The following is a 23548-nucleotide window of genomic DNA, read 5'->3' as shown; positions in this document are numbered from 1 at the left end:
ATAGGCGTTTGCCAGCTTTAAGTTTTTGACACGTCTTGTGCATCTACATCTCATAGCTTACTCAGCAGAAACAGCGCTGACCCGACAACCCCATTTTTTAGGGGACTGAGACTTTGGTCCCCCTAATTGACTCCTCGAACATTCTATATTTACATTTTCTCCCTTTGAATGTTATTAAAAGCATTTACCATGGTCAGCGGCTTTCAGGCCCAGACTGGCCATCTGGCAAACGTCCGGTGAGCTGGTAACACCGCAGCCCTAACCGTACCACCACTCAGGCAGCATACTGGTGCTTCGGCACGCAGCTGCCGGCAGGATACCCGCATCCACATGCTGCAAGATTAAGTGCCAGGCTCCATTTTAACCCCATGTCCAGCCCTGGTGGCACTAAAAAAAACCCCGGTATTTGTTTCATCACCCCTCTGATTAATCACGTGGGTAGCCTAGCACCATTACTTAATAACTATGAAGCATAAAAGCGATAAGCAAGTACAACTCTTAAAAATAATATCAATGATATTGAGTGTAATAGAAAAGTAGTGTTTATTTATGATGACATTTGTTTTATTGGATACATTTCACTCTGCCAGATACAATATGGTCAGTTTACAGTTAGTGCCCATATTGTTTATTAACCTGCTAAGTATACTACTTGCCTCACAACCTGCCTTATCATTTAACCATAATTTTAATGGTGACAATGATAGACCTTTTCATGTATACAAATCCTAGGGCACGTTTGCTTCAAATTAATTATATATATATTTTTTTGAGTAGACAAAAGGCGTTCTGCTCTTTCAAATCGTAGTTGCAAATGCGCCTTGCCACAACCATCATGGCGCCAGCAGTAGACGTTAACCACAGTAACACGGCTTCTTTTTCTAAGATTCGTCAGAGAATCGTTGCGCTGTATAATTTGCCACAACCAACATGGCTTCTACAACGCTATAATTCTTATTGGTTCGAAACACAGAAATCCCGCCTTCCCCTTACAGTGATTGGCGAGTCCTGTGGCCGAATCGTATTCGGGATGCCGCAATTGGCTATCTGCACCATTGGCATTTTAAACGTCAAGACAACGCGGAAGTGAGTGTCTGAACTAGGTGAGTGAGGGCGTCTAGAACCGACGATTTGATTAGTTAAGGTGACAGTGGCTTTATAATAGCATTCTGTGTGAATAGTACCGAGGGCTCGTAACGATCGAATGGTTTAAATATCTTATTATTCTTAAACATTTAAATTCATTTTTAAATGACCAAATCATAGTATTGTTCTCGTTGTGTGCAGGTGATGTACACTTGGTGTTATAATTATTTATTTTATTTAAATATTTGATAAGAGTTAAGGATAATGGTACAAGTTAATGATAATACTGTATTATTCTGAATGCAGTTACCCAGGCCTGGGGCTCAATCACCCCCAGAGTCTTTTTGTCCCATACTGCTAAAAAGTGCAGGGAATGCAGATTACGACACAGGGCAATATAAATAGATGAGCGCAGGTCATGCACTGACATACTGTTAGGCCAGTTCAAGGCATTGTGCAGCAAAGTAAAAAATGGTATCCCTAAGCAAAAATAGAGAAACCATATGGGATTTCAATACAGGTATCTATAAACTGCCTAATAACATAGACCTTAACTAAATCCCACACTGATCAAATGAATAATACATACAAACCCTGTAACGCAGGTATAGATCAACTACTCAACACGAGCAAGCCTTCTTCCGTTATAGATCAAATAAAAAAACACATGGAAACCTGGAAACATAACATTGCAGGTATAGATCAAATGAATAAGATACACAAACCCTGTATTTGCTACTATAGAGTAAATAAACAAAACTTGGTAACATAGCATTGCAGGTATAGAGCAACTGAAAAATCGCATGCAAACTCAGCATTGATGGTATAGATCAAATAAGTAATGCATGAAAACCCTAAATTGCAGGCATAGATCACAGGTTGCTCACACCAAAGGCCAGCCCTGGCACCCAACTTGAATGCACAGAACTTGCCCAACACCCATATTGCACCCACGCTGCAGAATTTCAGGTGTTGGTACCGGGAGGTCATATGCGTACCTGGGAACTTTTGAGCTCCGGGTAGCCAGAGCCTACTCGTGCGGGAGGCGGCTAGGCAGTGGCAACTTTAGAAACAATACATAAGGGGGGCACACAAGATACCACAGTCAAACTGGGGGGGCATTCATAATTTCCAAAAGTGATGTGCTATGGAATTATACTTTTGTTATTGGGATAAAATAATACTTGATCATTCAACATGGGAAGCCTGAAGCCACAATTGAGTGCGACTAATCCTTGAAATAAATATTATAACACAATAAATAACTTTTCCACTAAATGACTTCAGGGCCTTGAACGTTTTGTCCCCTGAAGTCACTACAACTTCAGGAGGGCATTTTATCTCTGGATAAATATAAATTAAATAATTCCTACTGTAAGTTAGGTGCCAGGAAACAGATGACCAAACACACACACCAACACAGGCTCTGTCACACCAACACCCAGACACACACATCAGGACAGGCTCTGCCACACCGACAACCAAACACACACACACACACACCAGGACAGGCTCTGCCACACAGACACCCACACACATCAGGACAGGCTCTGCCACACCCACATCCAAACACACACACACACCAGGACAGGCTCTGACACACTGACACCCAAACACACACCAGGACAGGCTCTGCCACACCAACACCTATACACACACCCGAGGACAGGCTCTGCCACACTGATAACTAAAAACACACAAACAGCAGGACACAATCTACGTCACAGACGTCTACATCAGGAAGGATTTTTCACGGTGCATTGTCGTTTATACCCCCCTTGTGTTTTTGCCCCTTGTGTATTGATGCCCCTGCTGCCCATATATATTAATATTAGCCCCAGTTGCCGATAGCAGGTATAGATCAACACATTAACACACAAACCAAGCTTTACATGTATAGATCAACTGATATTCACTTGTGATCTCAGCACTGAAGGTATATATCAAATAAACAGAATCAGACATACAAATCCTGTATTTGCAGGTATACAATAGTATATGAAACGTAGCATTGCATGTATAGATCAAATAAATACATGGAAACAGCATTGCAGGTATTAATCAACTGAATAAGACATACAAACACTGTATTTGCAGGTATACATAAATAATGTATAGAAATATATAGATATGGCTCTACAGAATAACGCAAAAACCCAGCTTTGCTGGTATAGATCAATTGGAATTCACATAAAAACACGTAATTAAAAGGTATATTTAAAACCCCCTGAATTACAGGCATAGATCACAGGTTGCGTCCACACTGCCCACACAGCAATCACACTCCTATCATACCCAGGCAACCAGTAAATGCTGGTACCTAGGCATGATGGGACTGTGCTTGCTGTGATTGCTGTTAGCAATCACACTCCTATCATGCCAGGTCAGCCAGTACATGATGGTACAGGGTGGCTGTAAGTGATGTGTAGACCCCATACTGCTGGCAGCATCAATACACAAGGGGGCAGCTAGCTAGGTTTCAGCATGTACTGGCTGACTTGGCATGATAGGAGTGTGATTGCTAACAACAATCAAAGTCCCATCATGCCTAGGTTCCAGCACTTACACATCCATGATATCACACACACACTCATTCATTCATATACTCATTCATTCACAGATTCATTCCCTCAATCACGCATACTCATTCAAACACCCTCCCCACCCCCTTACCTGCACTGCTTCTCCTCGATGCCGATCACAGACTTCAGCAGGGGGCGCGGCCTCCCTCTGCATTCTCTGCTAGCTTCCGCTTCCTCTAGGCAGTACAGAAGACCCTCCCACAGGTAAGTAGCAGGGCTCGAGGTGCGGCCCGCGTAAGATCGGTTGCCCTGGCTGCCGATCGTACGCGAGTCGCACCCTCTCTCTCCTCCGTATTAAAAAAATATTTAATTCCAAATTCGGCAGGGGGGCAACAGGGGGGGCAAGGATTAACCTAGGGGGGGCAATTGCCCCCCCTTGCCCCCCTGTAGCGACGCCACTGCGGCTAGGACAGCCCACTGACATCACAGGAAACACCCCCATTTAAAGGGGAAATGGCCAGAAGTGGGGCCTATCAGGACCCCGCTCCAACAACCCAGAGGATTCAGGTGCTTCTCCCAGAGTTCTCCGGGTCAAACCCGGAGAGTTTCCAGGTATGGTCATGTGACCCCTGATACTCTGAGTTTTGCATACAAGCAGGGAGCATGAGCGGCTGCCTGACTGCCCGTGCAGAAAGATGGCTGGTGAGGGGGGGGGTCTTTTTATCGTCCCAACCAACACCTCTGACGGAGGAGCCCTATTGGGTGTTGCGCCCTCTGCGGTCGTACAGGTTTCACACCTTTCTTTGCAATATTTAAGTTACATTAATAAACAAATTATAAAAAGCTCATTTTCGGTTCTGTAGCACGGGCAGGATGTACAGAGATCTTTTGTGTTTATTTTCTAAAGGGAGAGTTGTGATTGCAAATCTATCACATCGTTATTAATTACAAAGGGACAAACTGTCCCTGCATAATTCAATGGATGTGAGATATAACTATGTATTATACAAACACGAACTGTAGCATAAGTAACAATGCTCAGTGAAGTAAAAGAGTTGACATCACAGCCCTTCTATAAACATTCCTGTGAACTCTCCCTTTAGAGAAAAGACCCCAGCTATCTGGTGTAAACTGGAACTGATCCCCCCTCATCCCCTGTTTCTAAGCCATTGTAGGTGGTTACTAAGCAAACCAGCAAAACAAAAGAGCCTTTAAAGGAGAGTTGTGTCTCTCTCTTCACTATACTTTGAAGCGTCAACTTCATAATAGGCAGGTCTCACAGGTCCATCCAAGCTATTCCTGCAGCAGAAGCTTACAACATCTTTCATTATGTATAATGAAGTCAAGACGTTTAAACCACAGCTCTCAACTTTTCCCTTTGGGGTCCACAGAGGCTTTGGGTTTTATTCACTAAGTGGAGAGTTTGGTGTAGAGTACATTATGACGTTCCAAACACAGGGAGATTGTGCTGAAGGAGGAGCTTGGCTTGCCCTGTATAATGTATAGTTAACTCAGTGAGAGTTTCCTTACACGTTGAATTGTACATCCTGCTTGGCAAGCTAAAGCAGACCCACAGCGTAAAATAAACTTGATGTTGTTAAATCATAGGACAACTCTATGTTTATCAATAGATATATGTGATCTGGCCTTGAAATTGAGATTTATGTATAGCATGTGATGACAAGCTCTTGAATTTATTATTTGGACAATCTCTCCAGGAAAAGCGTAGCATGGAATATACACGTCATCAATTTACTACATTTTAGAAAGGTGTGTTAGTGAGAAGCCGAAAAGCAAACAATTCTCAGGCAAAAATATACAAATGCAATAATAACGGCAACGATCGTGTAGGAGCTTTACACATTTACATTTTTATTAACTTTAGTTCAAAAGATATAAAAACACATAAACAGAATTGTCTGAGAAGTACTACAAATGTTAGAAAAAACTTCTCTATCCACTTAGGAGAACACTTGATGTATGTGTCAGCTGTGAAACTGCATTCCATATGATCTGATGTGAATGTAAATGTTTCCATATTGCAGAGTCTTCATTGATGGACCTGTTTGGACGAATCTTCAGTACTGTCAGTGCCGTGAGCAACCTGTTCTCGAACCCCTACCGGGTACGGGAGGTATCCCTGACAGAGTATGCGCGCTGTGTCTGCCTCAGAGAAGATGGGCGAGTTTTGCTGTATAAGGCAGCCCGATTATGGGACTGTCTTCTGCTCAACCCAAATACTCCCCAGAATGCCTACCGGTAAGTGTATCGTTTTAGAAAACGTAGGTCTGTAGCACAGTGTGTAGTGTAGTGTGTTTCGTAACGAGCAAATAGTTTCCTTTCTGCTTTTTTAATTTTATTAATGTATTTACTTTTAGCCTGTTTCAGTTGGATGTGGAAACGGAGGCTCTGCAGCAATTCCAGGAACTTGCTGTTAAACTTCGTCCGTTCTATGAGACTGCCAGACAGGGCCTTCGCTTGGACACGGTGCAGCAACTTACCGATTGCTTGCGCAGCCACCCCAGTTGGTCCCTGGCACACGTGGCTGTGGAGATTGGTTTGCGGGAGAGCTTCAGACATAATGGTATTCTGAGGTATGCCTGACAAACTTGGTAATTTGTTTAATTTTAACATGTGGCATATTTATTATTAGTACAGAAATTAAATAATTTCGACTTCTAACAACAAGGATGTAGAAACAAGCATCATCATGGACAGGACATGGACTAACCATCAAATCCATCTCATTTGCCTGTTGCAAATAGAACAAACTAACTGGCACAAACTAAACATCCTGAAATAACTTCCAGGTCTAAGCTCTTGTTACGTATATTATTTAACACAAATAATATACTTATCTGGGAAACATAGACCCTGCAGACCAAGAGTGACTGCTGGGCCTCTGAGCCTTGAAGGTGCACAGGTAGGCTTCTTGAAGCTGTTACTGAGGACATCTGCTAATACCTTTATTTACTTTATTTATTACCAGGGATAATTATTAAATGGTTCTGCATGGTCATTGTCAGTGTATGCATATCTAGAAACACAAAGGTATTCCGTGTCAGTGTATAACACAAACACGAGAACATGGTGGTTCTCACGAACGTACATACTTTTTTCTTATTACACATAACAATGAATGGGACATGTGGAGAGAAAATGTGCCGTATCTACATCTAGTCATTTACATTTCTTGTTCACAGGAGTGTGAACAGCACAGAATGTGATGGCGGAAGCACCCCCTTGCACCTGGCTTGTAGGAAGGGAGATGCTGAGTGTCTGCAGGAACTGATAGAGGAATGCCATGCCCGGCAAGACATTGCTGACTCTAATGGAGATACTGTTTACCACTATGCTGCCCATCAGAATAATCCCCGCATTATAGAGGTGAGGGTGCTTCAATGTGCAGATCTGTGACAGCTGTGAATTGATTTCTCTGCTGTTACTGCATGGTCTGTAATGCTACCTGGTGTCTGTAACTCATGCCTCCTGTTTGTTCCAGATATCCTTCTACCCCAGGGCCACCGTTTGCTCAATCATCCCTCCTGGTCCCTGCTATGAGCATCTGTGCCTAAATTTCTCATTCCCTTTCCGCTGCCTTTTAACCTCCACTATTTATTAATTCTACAACTTTAGCAGCTATCTTCGTTTGTGGGTGTTTACGCTGTTTTGGGGTTTTTATTCTGCCACTAGATATGCTTTTATTAGTGTCGTTCCAACTCTGTTCCCTTCTTTATAAAAAAAATGTTGCCCCTTGGTCATTAACATACAGTCTTGGTCCCCGTTTTGATCTTTGCTTTCTTACTCCGCTCATTGCCATATCATTTTCTGTACTGTTTGGCCCGTGGCTCGTTGTGCCCTCTTTTGAGTGGGCGAATGCTGCTTTCTGCTGTGTGGCTAGATTTCTCCTTTAGTATGTGGTTCTCTGTTAACTTCTCATTGTTTTCACACTCTGTATTGACTCTATTGTTTGATTATCTAATTCTTTGCAACCTGATGCGTGTTTTACGTGCTATTTACTCTGTAGTATTATGTGCTGTCATGCGGATGACTCTAAACCAATTTTGTTCTTAGGACGACAGAGTAACGTGAACAATCTCTGTAGTTGTCTAGAGTGGCTTCCCATCTGACACTCTTGTTTACCCACTCAGATCCTGTGCTCGGTGCCCTCTGTGGGTGTTTCCCACCTGAATAACAGCAAGGAAACCCCACTACACGTGGCCTGCAGACTGGGGAAAGTGGACACTGTGCTTGCTCTTCTGCGTTGCCAGGCTTCCTGTGACATAATTGGGAAGGATGGTTACCCCATTCACACAGCCATGAAGTACTCACAGAAGGGGTGCGTTTTATTTCTTTAAAGTAAACGATAGCTGTCACTCCCTGTAAAGGCTGTAGCACAATTAAACTGAAGGCAGAAACTGAGCGACACATCTCAATGTTCTGGAGTTCATATAAAAATCTTTCACGTCCTCCGTAGTCTTCAGGGTTGGGTTCAGTGCCAAGCTTATTGTATTATTATTTCTACCTGTAGCCTCAGTGATGGATTACTACGCACCATTTATGAAATGTTTGATGATGTTAGTGGTTTGAATTCATTATTTGCAGGTGTGCAGAAGCTATTCTGGACATCAATGCGAATCAGGCCAATGCTGTGGACCCCCGTCATAAAGGAACCCCTCTACACTGGGCAAAGTCAGCAGAGGTAATTGGTCAACATCACACAGTACTTGCTTTTACTCCAATCTCAAGGACATTTACAATACATGCACCAAAAACTGACATGTGACACTGTTATTAAATAAACATATGCCTGGTTTATCATACACAGATGTTTTCACAACTTCTCAAATGTGACGCAAACATTTAGGTTGCAGCAGAAGCTGTCAGATAGTAGTAATATTAAAATAAAAATAAAAAAAACAACAAACCTATTTCGGATTATTTTATCATGCTGATTCTAGTACTGATTATTTTGCAGCACTTTTGTATCCACTAATTGTGGTTCCTGCAATACTGATCACATTGCAAGTATATACTCTCTCCCTCTAGAATTAATTTTAAAACATCATTCGTCTTATTAAAGCATCCATGCTGCTTCTCCTTGATCCCATCAGCCTTACACAGAAGAGAGTATTGGAGCTTCAAAGATGCAGACAGCAGGGCACCCTCAAATGATCCAGCCATTGAGCTGTATTAGTATGCCATTTCTTATTTACAGCAGCTGACAAACTTGAAATGTGTCCATGCGCAGCAAAATGACTTGTGTCCCTTATATTTCTGGTATCTGCAGATGGCTGTTCTCTTGATACAGCGTGGTTGCAATATGAATTCTCTCAGTAGGACGTCAGAGACACCTCTTCATATTATGGTGAAAAGAGACAGATTTGACTGTGCAATGGTCCTTCTGGTACACGGCGCAGATCCTAATGCCATGGGGGAACATGGTAATACGCCACTGCACCTCGCCATGAAGGTACGGCATCGCTAGAATAGAAGAGCCATGGCAAGAAACGTGTATTTCAGGTGGCAGAATGTCTTGTTTTCTTATTTGGGTTTCTTGACCTAGGAAACAAGCCCTAGCTGGTTCAGATAAGCGGAATCTACCTTATTAGGTGATAGCTGTATAGATGTAAGGAAGTGAGATGTTGCCATCTTCCTGTTTATGAAGCTTCTGTTAAAATGTAAACTGATTTATATTCTCAAAGGTTTTATCTATTAGGAAATGTCCCCGGCTTGAGGTGTCGGGTCAATGTATCATCCCAGTCACGGGGATTAATGTACCAACAGACGAGATTTTTTCCTTGCTAAGAGTAGATAAAGGACACAAATATCCGTTCAATTTGCCTCAATCCCATTTGTAATGGACAGCGTCGTTCCACTACTTTCACAAATATGCAATGAAGTACAAGGTAGCGTTTTAGTTATAAGATGTTTCAGTTTGGTCAGTGTTTTGCTGTTGTTTTCCAAAAAAAGTATCCCAAATGCCCAATTTTTCCAAGCAGATACCCCAAAAGTAAAATTTGCATCGGTAAATGTTTTGCTTTCGCACACGCACTTCATTCTGTCTGCTTCTTGTACGTTAGATTATTACACCTCATTAATTTGCAGTGAGGTAAACCTAACCATTTGGGTTTTACGTCTGAAACTTTGAATGATGAGACAGTCCAAAGTATCCACATTAAGAGAAGACCTCTTGCCTTTCAACCAACAAATGCTGGCTTCTTCTGTTTATTAAAGCTAATAGCAGTGTTACCGTACGCCTGGTGTTACACCAAGTCAGTACCTTAGGTGGACAGATACTCTGTTTGAGGAAACCGTGCCTGTAGATTGTAACAAAGATCATTTGTATTTTTACAGAAGGACCATCTAGAGCTCATCAAAGCCCTCATGGTCTTTGGGGCCGACGTGGAGAAGCCCAATGACTTTGGGGAAACACCCGGACTTATTGCTGCTAGATCGAGCAAAGGTGGTAAACCTATATACTTATTAGCTGATAGGGGAACTTCAATGCTGATATTGGTGGGAGGGAAAGATTCTGTGTATTACCTGGTGTAATATTCTGCATGTATTAAAGTTTATTTCCACTGCCAGTTATTCAAGGGCGTTAAATACTAATCACTACTCTGCCTTTATCAAAACAGGTGTCATTTTGCCTCTGCAGTCCGGTACTAATCCCAGATCTGTGCACTCACAGCATCGTTTTCTAGCCCGCTCCACGCACATCGCGTTTAGTAATAATCACACACAGGTTTTTTCTTTGTGCCGCTCCTCGTAGTAATGCTATATCTCCCTTGACGAAAACTGGATCATTTATGCATATGCTCTGTAGCTTCTCCTGTGTATATAATGTGTGTGTCTTCCCCTCGCAAAATTCAAAGGGTCCAACCGCAAGGTGATGCTCAGCATGCTTTGTAGCGTAGGAGCAGACCGCTGTTTCCCCCCCGACACCCAGCTCCCATCAGCTGATTCCTCCCCGGTCAGAGCACCCGCAGCGGACAGATCTAGAGGCATAGGTAACCATCTTTGTCTCCTCAAAAAGGAGGATCTATCCTTCTTGGATCATCTCACCAGTGGGAGCTCGGAAGATGCCTATCCAGACATCTTGTATGGTGCATCTGAATTAGAGAGTGGCAGCAGTCACCCAGCAGAATATATTATTGTATTGTTCTACACATGTTCCAAGACTGTTTTGATAACTCAATTAGCATGTGTTTTGTGAATGGTTCTGTAAAAGGGGCTATTTTAATAAGGTTTGTGCAATAGCTCTATTTCTGGCAATTCCATAAGTCTGAAAGACAGACTTGCTAAATAACTCCATACCTCATACAGATGGCAGTAATGTTTAGTGTCCTACTCTATGTCTATTGCAGTTATTAAAATAATGCAAACAGACATGAGCTCCCATAGGTGACCATGATATCTGTTCCTGGTTCTAGGTTTTCCTGTCCCCTCTTTACACCTCTTTGGTACACACCATCTTTTTGTAACCTACCACTGCTCCTTTCTTCCAGGCATCTTCTCTGTATTCCTCGGCCTTTGATGTTGGGACAAGTTTTTTTTTCAATTTCTTTGTGTGCTAATAAATGGATGTGTGTGTATCTGTTTCCGTATCTTCCACTGATACTTGAAATTGGAATATGTAATGCAGTAGCTAAATACATTGCTTACCATGATAATTATATTACTCTCAGGTCTTAAGATACCTGTTTTGCCATACAAGGCATAATGTGGGCAACTATTGCAAATAAAAAGGCTTATTAGAGTATAATGGAGTTTCCCATAGGCATGTAAATGAAGGTGGTGTGTGTGCGTGTGTGTTTTCCTTGTTGGAGCTGGTGTTTGATACTGCCCCATATGTGGGTTCCCTTGTTAGTGTTTAGCATTTGCAATAAATGTGTGAATTCCCTGGTTTGGTATGTGCCAAATGCGCATCAAACTGCTTTCTTTACTTTCTTGACATACAAAACCCTCTCTTCCTTTTGCTTTCCCTGTCTTACCTGGGACTGTCCCAGATTTCTCGTATTGTGGACTTTTCAGTGTAAGTGTATGTCTGTCGTTCAGGTTTTCAGGATGCTGTCTACATCTCCACTGCCCTCAGCAGCATGTTGGTGTCCCATGACAGCGTGGACTTCAAAGAAGATGGCTTGAGAGTGTAAGTTACACTTGCCAGACTGTGGTGTAATGTCTTAAAATTGTTTTGACCTGGTTGTGTTATTTATATATATAGTAGTTGGTTTTAATCAATTATCAATTTGATAATCCCTAAACAAGAAGCAGAAGGGAGGAACCAGCAGACTACATCTATAGAGAGGGGCTGGGTACAGATCTGGTTGACAAAGAATAATGATTGATTTCATACTAACTCTGACACATTTTCCAGGCGGGACCGACTTCTGTGTTTGGATGGTGGTGGGATTCGAGGCCTGGTTCTGATTCAGTTGCTCATTGCCATAGAGAAAGCAGCCGGTTGTCCCATCAGGGAGCTCTTTGACTGGGTTGCTGGAACCAGCACAGGAGGTATCCTGGCACTGGCCATAGTACACGGTGAGACAGAAAAACACATATGATAACCTTGTTACCCTTAAGCAGTTTAAAAATGAAAAATGTGTGTTGTATTAACATTTAAATGTTTTTTGCACTAATGCTGATAACACACGTTTTGCTAATAAACAGAGCGTTTACCAAATGCCGATGGCCACTTTTTTCTGGCAGCTCATTTTGCATATTTAAGTGCTTTTAACTTATTTCTGCAGGGACACTGCTATTATTATTGATTCTTTATATGTATTGACGTGCTTATGAATTTGAAAGATCCTTTACATGCCTATCTTAGATGCCTTTGAATATATGGTCACTTCAATATTCTGCTTCCATCTTAATAAATATAATAAATTATTTAGTTTAGATATTTTCAAATACCTTACAGTATGATGGAAAGATGAATTATTATATATATAATAAAATATTTTCAATGATTATTTTTAGAAATATACACGATATTCACATCGTTTTTACTTATCTGTCCTACCGTAGTGTTCTGGTATGTCGTTATGGAATCCTATGAAATAAATGCCTGTTTGTTTCTGTCTTCCATTGGTCTTGCAAGGAAAATCCATGGAGTATGTGCGCTGCCTGTATTTCCGTATGAAGAATGAGGTGTTCCGAGGCTCTAGACCTTATGAGTCTGGCCCCCTGGAGGAGTTCCTAAAAAGGGAATTTGGGGAGCAAACTAAGATGTCAGAGGTGACAACTCCCAAGTGAGTGTGAAAACTAGATCTTTGTAGATTTCAACATTTAACTTGTGCTACTTGCATGAAGCTTAGCAACACACATGTTTTCTCTGCATCTAATTCTCTGCACTATATTATGTTATTAGCTGTAAAAATCCTAGCCTGTGGCACTATGTCATTCTCAGAGGTACATTGAAAGTGATCTGAATTAATGTGTTTTGTTTATTAATAACTGTACTTTCTATGTGCCTTTCACTTGGTCCATCTGACTAGGGTAATGGTGACGAGTACTTTGTCAGACAGACACCCCGCAGAGCTTCACTTCTTCCGAAATTACGATCCCCCTGAAACGGGCCGAGATCCCATCTTTAAGAGGGTTGCTAGCTTTCATCCTGTAACGAGACCAGAAGGTAAATATGGACATACACTACCATTCAGAAGTTTGGGGTCACTTCTTGTTCTTGTTTTTGAAAGAAAAGCACATCTTCTCCATTAAAATAACATCAACTGGATTGGAAATCATCAGCAACCATCACTCCTGTGTTCCAATAGCACGTTGTGTTGGCTAATCCAAATTTACGCTTAACAGGCTAATTGATCATTGCCAATTTGCAATTACCGTATTTATCGGCGTATAACACGCACTTTTTTAACTAAAATTTGAAGCTGAAATCCTACCTGCGTGTTATACGCCGATAAATCCTAGAGCCAGTGGCGGAACTACCGGGGTCGCAACTGCGACCGGGCCCTGGAGTTCTGCCAGTCAGGGGGGCCCAAGGGGTGCCGAGCGGTTGCTGAAGACGACCGCTCGGCAACTCTCGGGCCCCCCTGACTGACAGAAATCCAGGACTCCTCTGCTGGTGGTGGCCGCCGCCTGCCTGCCTCAGCGGCGCCGCCGCCTGCCTGCCTCAGCGGCGCTGCCGCCGCCGCCTGCCTGCCTGCCTGCCTCAGCGCCGCCTGCCTCAGCGCTTCAACTCCTGTGTCGGAAGCGTGAGGCGTTTGTCTCGGGTGCCGGCGCTTCACGCTGGGCGCCGGCATATGACGTCAGACGCCGGCGCTCAGCAGTGAAGCGCCGGCACCCGAGACAAACGCCTCACGCTTCCAACACAGGAGTTGAAGGTAAGTGACCGGGGGGGGGGGTTAGGGAGGGAGAGGGGAGATCCTGAGAAGGGGGGTTAGGGAATGAGAGGAGATCCTGAGAAGGGAGGTTAGGGAGGGAGAGGGGAGATCCTGAGAAGGGGGGTTAGGGAGTGTGTGTCTGAGTGTGTTTGTGTGTGTCTCTGAGTCTGTTTGTGTCTGTGTCTAAGTGTGTGTCTTAGTGTGTGTGTCTGAGTGTGTGTGTGTCTGAGTGTGTGTGTGTCTTACTGTGTGTGTGTCTTAGTGTGTGTGTCTGAGTGAGTGTGTCTTACTGTGTGTGTGTGTGTGTGTGTGTGTGTGTGTGGTTTCCCAGATAGCAGTGATTCTGATGAAGTTTTTTTTGTTCAGTTTTTTTTGTTCAAAGAGGTGCTTTTTCTTTCATATTTGCCTTATAAGTGGTATAAATGTTATAATAAATGTTATAATGTAATAAATATTATTCCAACATTAAGTTCATAGCTTCCAAGTTAAAATTATTTTTTCTTACTCAAATTTCCTTGTTAAAATGGGGGTGCGTGTTATACGCCAGTGCGTGTTATACGCCGATAAATACGGTATGTTACACAGCTAGAATCATATTATAGGTTGGTTAAATAACAATAAAAAGCCTGGATTGGCTTATTCTTACAGGTACTCAAATGATGCGTGTTAAGAAGCTGAGCATTTTATACACAGAAGGCTCATATTTATGAAACTAAACTGATTTCTAGTGCTAAATGTGGAGATCAGCAGAAACACGTCATTGGATTCAAATGTGATATCGGCAATCTCCTTTGCATTCAGGAGTTACGTATAGAAAGGGATCTTATACTAACAAACATAATGTTCCTCTTGATTAGACAATTCCATTGGTTACTGTAGTGAAATTACCACAATTAAACTGCGTCAAAATCACTTTCAACACTTTCAGTTTTTTTTTTCTTTATTTTTTATCTTGATCAACCAAGAGTAGTTCAGCGGTGAGCTACTAAATGTGGGGAGTCAAGAAAGTGACATGGAAACCAATAAGCTTTTCCTGTTGATTGTTCCTTGTTTAGTTGTACCATGATAGTAATTATTTCCCCAAATAACTAACAACACTCTTATTTATAAAATGAACATACTGGGAGCTACAACGCCACGGTGTCCTATATGACAGCCTTAATGGTGAAGGACTGTTCACCATTGACTCCTACATAATTATTTCCCCTTTCCAGCAGCAGATGTTGAGGGAGAGGTAGGAGAGAGCTTGGAGGTGCCTTGGGAAGGTATGGATGGAGGCTCCCACTAATCCCCGCCTCCTTGTGTCCCCGTCTGGTTTGCATCTTTAGACAGGCGTTGGACAGTATTATTTTAGTGTATTTAAGAGAGTAGGGTGACAATAGCGTCACTTTAGTTCTAGACTTACAAGTATGTAGGTACATAAGTAGTAAGTAGGTACTTTAAGTCTGGATGTTTGGTTGCTTGCAGGTAGTCCAGGATAGAAAATCAAATAAAGCCTTATATGAAGTGGTCTGCTCTTCATATGAGGATTGCTTTGATCTTCTTACCCCGAGTACCTTCAAGCATCCAAACATCCAGACTTGTAGTAGCTAGTCTTCCACTGCTTTGTTCGCTTTTCGTATTGCTTAATGACCTGTGAATTACTATGCAAATTGGTTATACATCTATTTGCATATATTGGCATTCCATCTTTCTGTCATCAGTTATTCTTCTCTGTCTCATTATGTCCATTGGATGCTTCTTTTGTCCCTGTCTCTTTGTATTGCCTTTTCTGCTCCCCTCTCTTGCTATACCCCTACCGCTCCTTCCCACCGCAGAGCAGCTTGTGTGGCGTGCTGCCCGTTCCAGCGGCGCTGCGCCAACCTACTTTCGCCCCATGGGACGATTCCTGGATGGTGGGCTACTCTCAAATAATCCCACGTTGGATGCCATGACTGAAATCCATGACTACAACACATGCTTGAAGAACAAGGTGAGGTTAAATAGCACGTACATGTATCGTTTTAAATTCAATAGCCTTTAGAGTGTGTCAAAAGCTTTACAACTAAAAGACTCCCAAAGCCAAAGTCTCTAACTAACTAATCCTTGCATTCACTCTTTTTTTTTAATATTTGAAGGGAAAAGGTGACTTAGTGAAGAAGCTGAGTGTGGTGGTGTCGCTGGGCACTGGAAAGCCTCCTCAAGTCCAGGTCAGCTCAGTCGATGTGTTTAGACCATCCAATCCCTGGGAGATGGTGAAGACCGTGTTTGGAGCAAGGGAGTTGGGCAAGATGGTGGTGGACTGTGTATGTATAGATCTTTTCATATAAGTGCCATTTGTTTTATGGTTGGATATGGTTTCCAACTAAAGTGTGGATCCCAGCAGAAGCTATATGTTAACTAAATACAATACACATTTATGTACAGCATGTGAGCTCCAGTCCCCTTAAAACTATGGGGTAAATGCAGTAGTGTATTTACCTTGTGCACATTGGGATGGCCACCAACCCCTTCCTCCCTCGGTTTTGTGGCAGAGGGACTGCCAGCCCTTAGTCAGTCTAGGCCTAGATACGTCGCTGGCTATGTGCAGTTTTACTGTTTTTCTGATATAAATGTATTCTTGTCCTGTGAAGGATGTGTATGTAACCACATGTGGTGGTCTTTGGTGAATTTGGGGACAGAACAAGAACACCACTGCACTGAGCAAGTGACTTTCCATGTCCTGGATACTGACCATTCTATGGCAGAACCAAAATGAATCAAAAATTCTCCAGTACTGTCACTTTTCTGGGTACAGATACCACACAGACATGTGAGGGTTGTATTTGTTGTTTGTATCTCAGTGTGCACCCCACCATTACTATTTGATAACACTAGGCATTAAGTGACCCTTTCTGCTCTCAGTTCTCAGTATGCTATTGATTGTTTTACCGCAATTGACTTTCCAAACAAGATCTCATAGTCTAAAATTAGAGCTTCAGATACTTACATGTAATATAAATGTTCATGGAGAGTCATAGGAACTAGATTTGTGCAAATGGACCAGAAACAATTCGGTTTTTCATGACAGTAAAAAGAAACAACAAAATTCAGAGCTCTTTGCTTCATTATAGTTTCTTTATTTTTTATTTTTTGGAAATTAATTTGGAAATTTTGTTGATAATGAAATTTGTGTGAATCTGAATGCACAAGTCTAATAAAAGCATTACAGTACGATCCTCTGCTGCGTTGTCTTCCGAGCACCCTTTGTGTTTAATGCCATCCTCTTGTTTTTCAGTGCACTGATTCAGATGGGCCGGCTGTCAGCAGGGCCAGAGCATGGTGTGACATGATAGACATTTCATACTTCAGGTGAGACATAGCTCCTAGCACTACATCTAAAAGCCAAAGCTATAGTATTTGTATTTTGATATTACTAGTCTTGGATGTTAGTTGTAATATGCTTGCTTAGTGGACCAGCAACCCATAAATCACCATTAATGGTGGAAGTACTTCGGGAAGCAGGCAAGAAAAGAACAGTCAATGTTGGGGACAGAAAATATATGCAGGGGACTTCTAAGGGGCAACACAAATTAGTCATGTGCTATGAAATAAAAGCAGATAAGGGAGAGAGAGAGAGAGAGAGAGAGAAAGAAATGTGAGCCACGATACAGTAGAAAAAGGAAGAGAAATATTTGTCATCTGCTCCTGCAGGAAATTAATCTGATCACAAAGAGGAGATCAGAAGGGCAACTAAAGTAATATCAAAACATTTGACCTGTTACTAGTAGTCCTAGACTTTAAACAGCAACATATTCTGCTTACTGGTGAAATAAAAGCTACAGTTGGTTGCATAATAACAAAAATTAAAATCCAATTAATATGCATGGGCCAATAACAACATTATTTTATATTTACATAAATCAACAGTTTTCTCAAGCATCGTTGTGGGTGTTGTTTAGATATAACTTGTATTTTATGATGTATCCTTTTGATGGACCTACTTGCAGGCTCAGCCCACAACTAGAAACGGATGTCATGCTGGATGAGGTTAGTGATGCGGTGCTGGTTAACATGCTGTGGGACACTCAGATATACATCTACCAGCAGAGAGAGGTCCTGCAAAGGCTGGCAAAGAAACTACTGGAACCTTGAAAACGGCATCTGTGTGCATCCAAAGTGTACACCAGAGAGATAAAGGTACAGCAAACCTTTTAACCCCTACGTTGTTCTCTCCTCCAAGGCTTACACTTTGTAGGATGATATCTTACATCTTTCAGACACGTCTGCTTAAATAGCAGACTCACAAACAGCAGCCTGAAATGAGTCAAGAACAAAGTACACCGCAATCCTATATATTCCTTCTCTTAGCCATTAAGAGCACTGCAGATGATCTACTGGAACATTAACCATTCTCCTCTGGACACTGTCCTAAAGCAAGCATAACTTGGAATTTCCTGGGAAACTATACTGGAAACGACGTATCTTGTTCCCTATGTATTTCCACATTAACGGTTATGTATAAAAAGTGATTCTGGTGCAAATAATGTTATGGTTTGCTGTATTTACTGTGATACTACTACTAATTAGTGGTCAAGCTTTAATGATACTTTGTTAAAGTTTGTTAAAATATTAAGTTTTAAGGTATTTCTGTAGTGTGTTACCAGCTCTTTTGGGAAAATGGTACAAATCACAAAACAATCTAAGCACCTTAACTTTTAGATTGGTTGCCCATTTCAATGCTCTTTGTATAATTATTAAGTATAAAAGTAAAATAATATATAAAATAATGTAACAACTGTGTGAAAAATGCTGTGGAAGAGTTGTTTTGGAATTTAGACCACATGAACTCATCTTCTTATGTGGAGAACAAAATGTCAAGCACATAAAAACCATAATATATCTGTAGTATTTTTATCCTGTTGAAAAATGTTTTCTTCACAGCTCTCATGATATGTTTGGTATCATCTAATTCTTCCTTTGCACTTTCACAAGCGATAAAACTTAATTCCCCTTGCCTACTTAAAATGAGAACATTTTACTTTTAATTATCAAATTTCTTTGGTTCCATCAAGTTATAGACATGGTTGGTTACATTATATATTTTTTTGTTGGGAAATTAAGAATTTTAGTTTGATTTGTCCTTTAAAACAAGCACTCATGGTTGATGGTCCTCACATTCAATTACATAGAATCTGACCACAGCCATTCAACTAATCTAGTCTGACAGTTTTACCTGATTTAAAGACTATCCCATGCATGTTTGAATTCCCTCACTGTATTAGTCTCTACCACATCTGATGGGAGGCTGTTCCAATTATTTATCTTGTCTCCTCTCTACTGTTAATTTAATATATTTCATGATGAGAGTGTGCGTGCTATATCTATTCTACAAATTCCTTGTATATCCAGGAGAGGATTAATGTCCTAAAGTATGAAAAAGCCTACCACTGCTGTTTGTATGGAAGAACATCTCAGAAAGTGACCAGGCTTGGGCAGAATCTTTTTGATCCTGTAGTATGGGACGTGGATATCCATGAATTCTTCACATCAACCACAGTAGAGTGTGTATATGACGTGCTTAGGCTGTATCAATTAATTCCATGCATGTGTAGTAATTTTATTTAAATTAATTGAGTTTCCATGGAAAAATAACAACTCTTAACTGTGGTTAGGTTATCCAATATACCAGTAATACAATGGAATGGATGAGTGAGACTATTGTCAACATGTTTAATAAAAGAACACTTTTGTGGCTGATATGGCTTTGTTGTTATAGACAAATGATCCCTGGGGAATATTTCCCCTCATTAATTTATCTGAAAAAGTGATGTCTTGGGATAAATAGACTGTGTATTGTGTGTGTTTGTGTACTCTCCACAGATGAATGGGACCTTCAAATCAGATCTGTGACCCACTGAGCTGTGGCTAGGCATGGATTCCAGCAACATTCATACTTTATCATACACAGAGTGTCTGACTAGTTATTGAAAATTAAAATGCAAACTATTTGCAGTATGATGAGCATACTCCTAACGTTTAAACAGCTCAATTAATGAAAGGCAGATACTTTTGGTCATCTAGTGTATGTGGACACCCTTCCTTATCATTGTGTTTCAGCCACAACCATTGCTAACAGGAGTATAAAAGCAAGCACATAGGCAGACATCTTCATAGACAAACATTGGCAGTAAAATGCTATCTGGAAGTCGGATGGATGGTTTGGCGAATGCCAGGATAACGCTCCCTACTTTAATGCATAGTACCAACTGTAAAGTTTGGTGGAGGAGAGATAATGGTCTGGGACTGTTTTCATGGTTTGACCCGGGCTCCCAAGTTCCAATGAAGGTAATGTTAGTGCTACAGCATAAAAAGACATCTTAGACAATTGAATTCTTCCAATGGTCTGGCACCAGTTTGGGAAGGTATCTGTTTCAGCATGACTGTGTTCCTGTGCACAAAGCAAAGGTATATAAAGACATGGTTTGATGGGTTTGGTGTTGAGGAACTGCACAGAGCCCTGGCATCTGAGATGCGAAGCAGCAGAGCCCCCTAAGTGGAAGGGGCTCTCCTGCTTCGCATCCTGGCTCATCCAAAAGCTGTGGTGTTTCTCTAGTCCCTCATCTTCGAAACTTCACCTTTTCTTGCGGCGTACATCAATAACGTCCACGATCTTGAGTGCTCCAACCCTGGTGGCGTTACTGTTTAGTTAGCTCAAGTGTATGAGGACCTCTGTGACGAAGAGTACGTTGGCTTTTTCATATTAGTAATGGAGATACTGGGTGTCCATCCTAACTCTGAGGAAAAAATTGACATACACAGAAACAAATATAATTAACAAATATTGCAGTGGCAAGGGTTTGCACATAGATAAAAGTCACCAGACTAATAACCACTGACAACAGTAGCAAATACAAAACAGATATAAATGACTAGACTAGACAATGAGCCATTCTTAATACACATACAAGTCATCAAACTTAAAAAAAAAACATCAAATTTGAACATCACATTTGGACACAACTTCTAGGAATAGTTGGTCACACTGAGTGCAACACTGTCCAATAATAGTGCAACAGTGGATGGGTGTATATGGGCAGCTGTGTGCGTATGAGCAGGCGTGTGTACATGGGCAGTGTGCATATGAGCAGGCATGTATATATGGGCAGGCATGTATATATGGGCAGTGTGTATGTCAGTGTGTATGGGAAGGCATGTGTAAGGGCATGCACATATATATGGGCAGTGTATATGTGTGTGTATGGGCAAGTGTGTGTATAAGGAGTGTAAATGCATGTGTATGGGCAGGTGTGTATAAGGCCAGTGTATATGTGTGTGTGGGCAGGCATGTGTAAGGGCAGTATAGACAGTGTGTGTGTGTGTGTGGGCAGGTGTGTGTATGGATAGTGTATGTGTTTGTGTGCATGGTCAGTCATGTGTTAGGCCAGTGTATGAGTTTGTGTGTATATACGTGCATGCATGTGTAAGGGCAGTATATGTGTGTGTGTGTGTGTGGGCAGGCATGTGTAAGCCATAACATTATAACCACTGACAGGTGAAGTGAAAAAAACACTGATAATCTTGTTAGCATGGCACCTGTCAGTGGGTGAGATATATACGGCAGCAAGTGATTATTTCATCCTCAAAGTAGATGTGTTAGAAGCAGGAAAATGGGCAAGCATAAGGATCTAAGCAACTTTGACAAGGGCCAAATTGTGATAGGTCAAAGGATCTCCAAAACAACAGCTCTTGTGGGGTATTCCCAGTCTGTAGTGGTGAACCACTGACAGGGAGGCCAAGGCTCATTGATGCACGTGGAGGGCGAAGGCTGGCCCGTGTGGTCAAATCTACTGTAGTTCAAATTGCTGAAAAAGTTAATGCTGGTTCTGATAGAAAGGTGTCAGAGTACACAGTGCATCACATTTCTTACATATGGAGCTGCATTTACATGACATGGATGGCTAGGTGCATCACTTACCTGGAGAACACATGGCACCAGAATGCACTAGGATGAGAAGAAGGCAAGCCGGCGGAGGCAGTGTGATGCTTTGGACAATGGTCTGTTGGGAAACCTTGGGTCCTGCCATTCATGTGGATGTTACTTTAACACGTATCACCTACCTAAGCATTGTTACAGTCCATGCACACCCTTTCATGGACCCAGTATTCCCTGATGGCATTGGCCTCTTTCAGCAGGGTAATGTGCCCTGCCACAAAGCAAAAATGGTTCAGGAATGGTTTGAGGAACACGACAATGAGTTCAATGTATTGACTTGGTCTCAGAATTCCTCAGATCTCAATCCTATAGAGCATTTGTGGGATGTGCTGCACAAACAAGTCAGATGAAATGTAATCAATTGCAAAGTCCCTCTTTGCCATGAAAATGAACTTAATCCCACAAAAACATTTCCACTGCATTTGAGCCATGGGCCAGCTGACATCATGTCAGTGATTCTCTTGTTAACACAGAGAGGGGAACAAAACATCGACATTTTGGGTCCATGGCCAGGAGACTCCCCAGACCTTAATCCCATTAAGAACTTGTGATCAATCCTCAAGAGCAGTGTTCCCTCTAAGCTGTGCGCTTGTGTGCACGCACATAGCTTTCAGAGAGAGCCCACACGTCAGAAAATCGTGCGCACGGCACCCTTCCAGAGACGGACAGTAATGTCCGGCGCTAGAAGAACAGGCTCGGTTGGGGAGATCAAGGATCTCCCTCTAACCGGCTTAAAAACAATCAAGGGAGTAGGAGGTCTGTTAATGCAGACCTCTGATCCTGCTCCCTTTCGATGCACGCGGCTACTGATGCTGTGCGTCTGGATTTGATGTCATATCCCGACCCACAACACTAAAGCCACGCCCACCGCCTTCACTGCACCGGAAGGACAGGACACACAAGAAGAAGGGGAAGAAAGAAGAGGAGGAGAAAAAGTGACAGAGAAAAGGTAGGAAAGCATTCAGTGAGAGTGGATTAGTAAATGTCTGAGAGTGTGTTATGCTGTAGTTTATGCTGAATGTTTGTGAATGAGTGTGTGTGTGTGATAGCATAGATGTGTAAGTGTGGGGGAGGATAGCATGGCATAGAGAGGCTGTAATCACATTCCTATCATGCCCAGGTTCTAGCATGTACTTGTTGCCTGGGCATGATAGGAGTGTGATTTCTGTTAGCTAATAATATATATTAATATTATTATTGCATTTTCTGTACAATGTTGGTGTGTTACTTACTTTTATAGCATGCCAGGGCGGATTGCAGAGGTCTTAAAAAAAAAAAAGGGTCAACACTGCAAATATTGACTCTTTGCATAAACTTAAAGTAATTGTCAATAAAAGCCTTTGACAGAAATGCTTGTAATTATACTTCAGAATACCATAGTAGCATCTAAAAGCATATCTAAGAAAACTGCAGCAGCAAACTTTCTGAAGACCAATATTTGTGTCATTCTCAAAACTTTTGGCCACAACTGTATGTGAGTATATGTGTGTGTCTGTGTTCAGGCTTGTGTAAAGGCAGTATATGTGTGTCTATTCATACTATTACTGTTTTGGTCCAAAATGAGTTATTCCCTAAAACACACATTTAACCAGGGGGTATTATTTAGTTTATTTTTTTTGGTGTGTGACGTTTAATGT

General features: G+C 41.8%; 1 protein-coding gene across 4 annotated transcripts; it reads left to right on the top strand.

The window, feature by feature from the left end:
* The first annotated feature begins 1045 nt into the window (after positions 1–1045).
* On the top strand, positions 1046–18462 carry PLA2G6 (phospholipase A2 group VI). 4 transcript variants are annotated; one of them, XM_053469921.1, is made up of 18 exons: positions 1046–1103; positions 5654–5867; positions 5987–6202; positions 6812–6995; positions 7760–7947; positions 8214–8310; positions 8899–9081; positions 9966–10074; positions 10487–10621; positions 11670–11760; positions 11989–12152; positions 12715–12865; positions 13112–13248; positions 15775–15929; positions 16075–16242; positions 17214–17287; positions 17926–18115; positions 18287–18462. In XM_053469921.1, exons 2-17 carry the CDS (start codon positions 5665–5667, stop codon positions 18068–18070), a joined length of 2400 nt encoding a protein of 799 aa, XP_053325896.1. In that variant the 5' UTR covers positions 1046–1103; positions 5654–5664; the 3' UTR covers positions 18071–18115; positions 18287–18462. The 4 variants fall into 4 exon arrangements, with proteins under 4 accessions (XP_053325896.1, XP_053325897.1, XP_053325895.1 ...); XM_053469922.1 differs by having other exon boundaries at positions 16075–16146; positions 17926–18462; XM_053469920.1 differs by having other exon boundaries at positions 17926–18462.
* Positions 18463–23548: the final 5086 nt, after the last annotated feature.

This window comes from Spea bombifrons, chromosome 6 (assembly GCF_027358695.1).
Source record: "Spea bombifrons isolate aSpeBom1 chromosome 6, aSpeBom1.2.pri, whole genome shotgun sequence".
NCBI lineage: Eukaryota > Metazoa > Chordata > Amphibia > Anura > Pelobatidae > Spea > Spea bombifrons.
Note: the sequence above shows the minus strand (reverse complement) of the source record. Positions and strands in the feature narration are given on the sequence as shown.

What these genes read in the sequence shown, in the direction of transcription:
- PLA2G6 (XM_053469921.1), top strand. Translation starts at nt 5,665, where the DNA reads ATGGACCTGTTTGGACGAATCTTCAGTACTGTCAGTGCCGTGAGCAAC. An exon ending in ACTCCCCAGAATGCCTACCG is followed by an intron (nt 5,868 to 5,986) that starts GTAAGTGTATCG and finishes ATTTACTTTTAG; the next exon opens with CCTGTTTCAGTTGGATGTGG. An exon ending in TCAGAGGTGACAACTCCCAA is followed by an intron (nt 12,866 to 13,111) that starts GTGAGTGTGAAA and finishes CCATCTGACTAG; the next exon opens with GGTAATGGTGACGAGTACTT.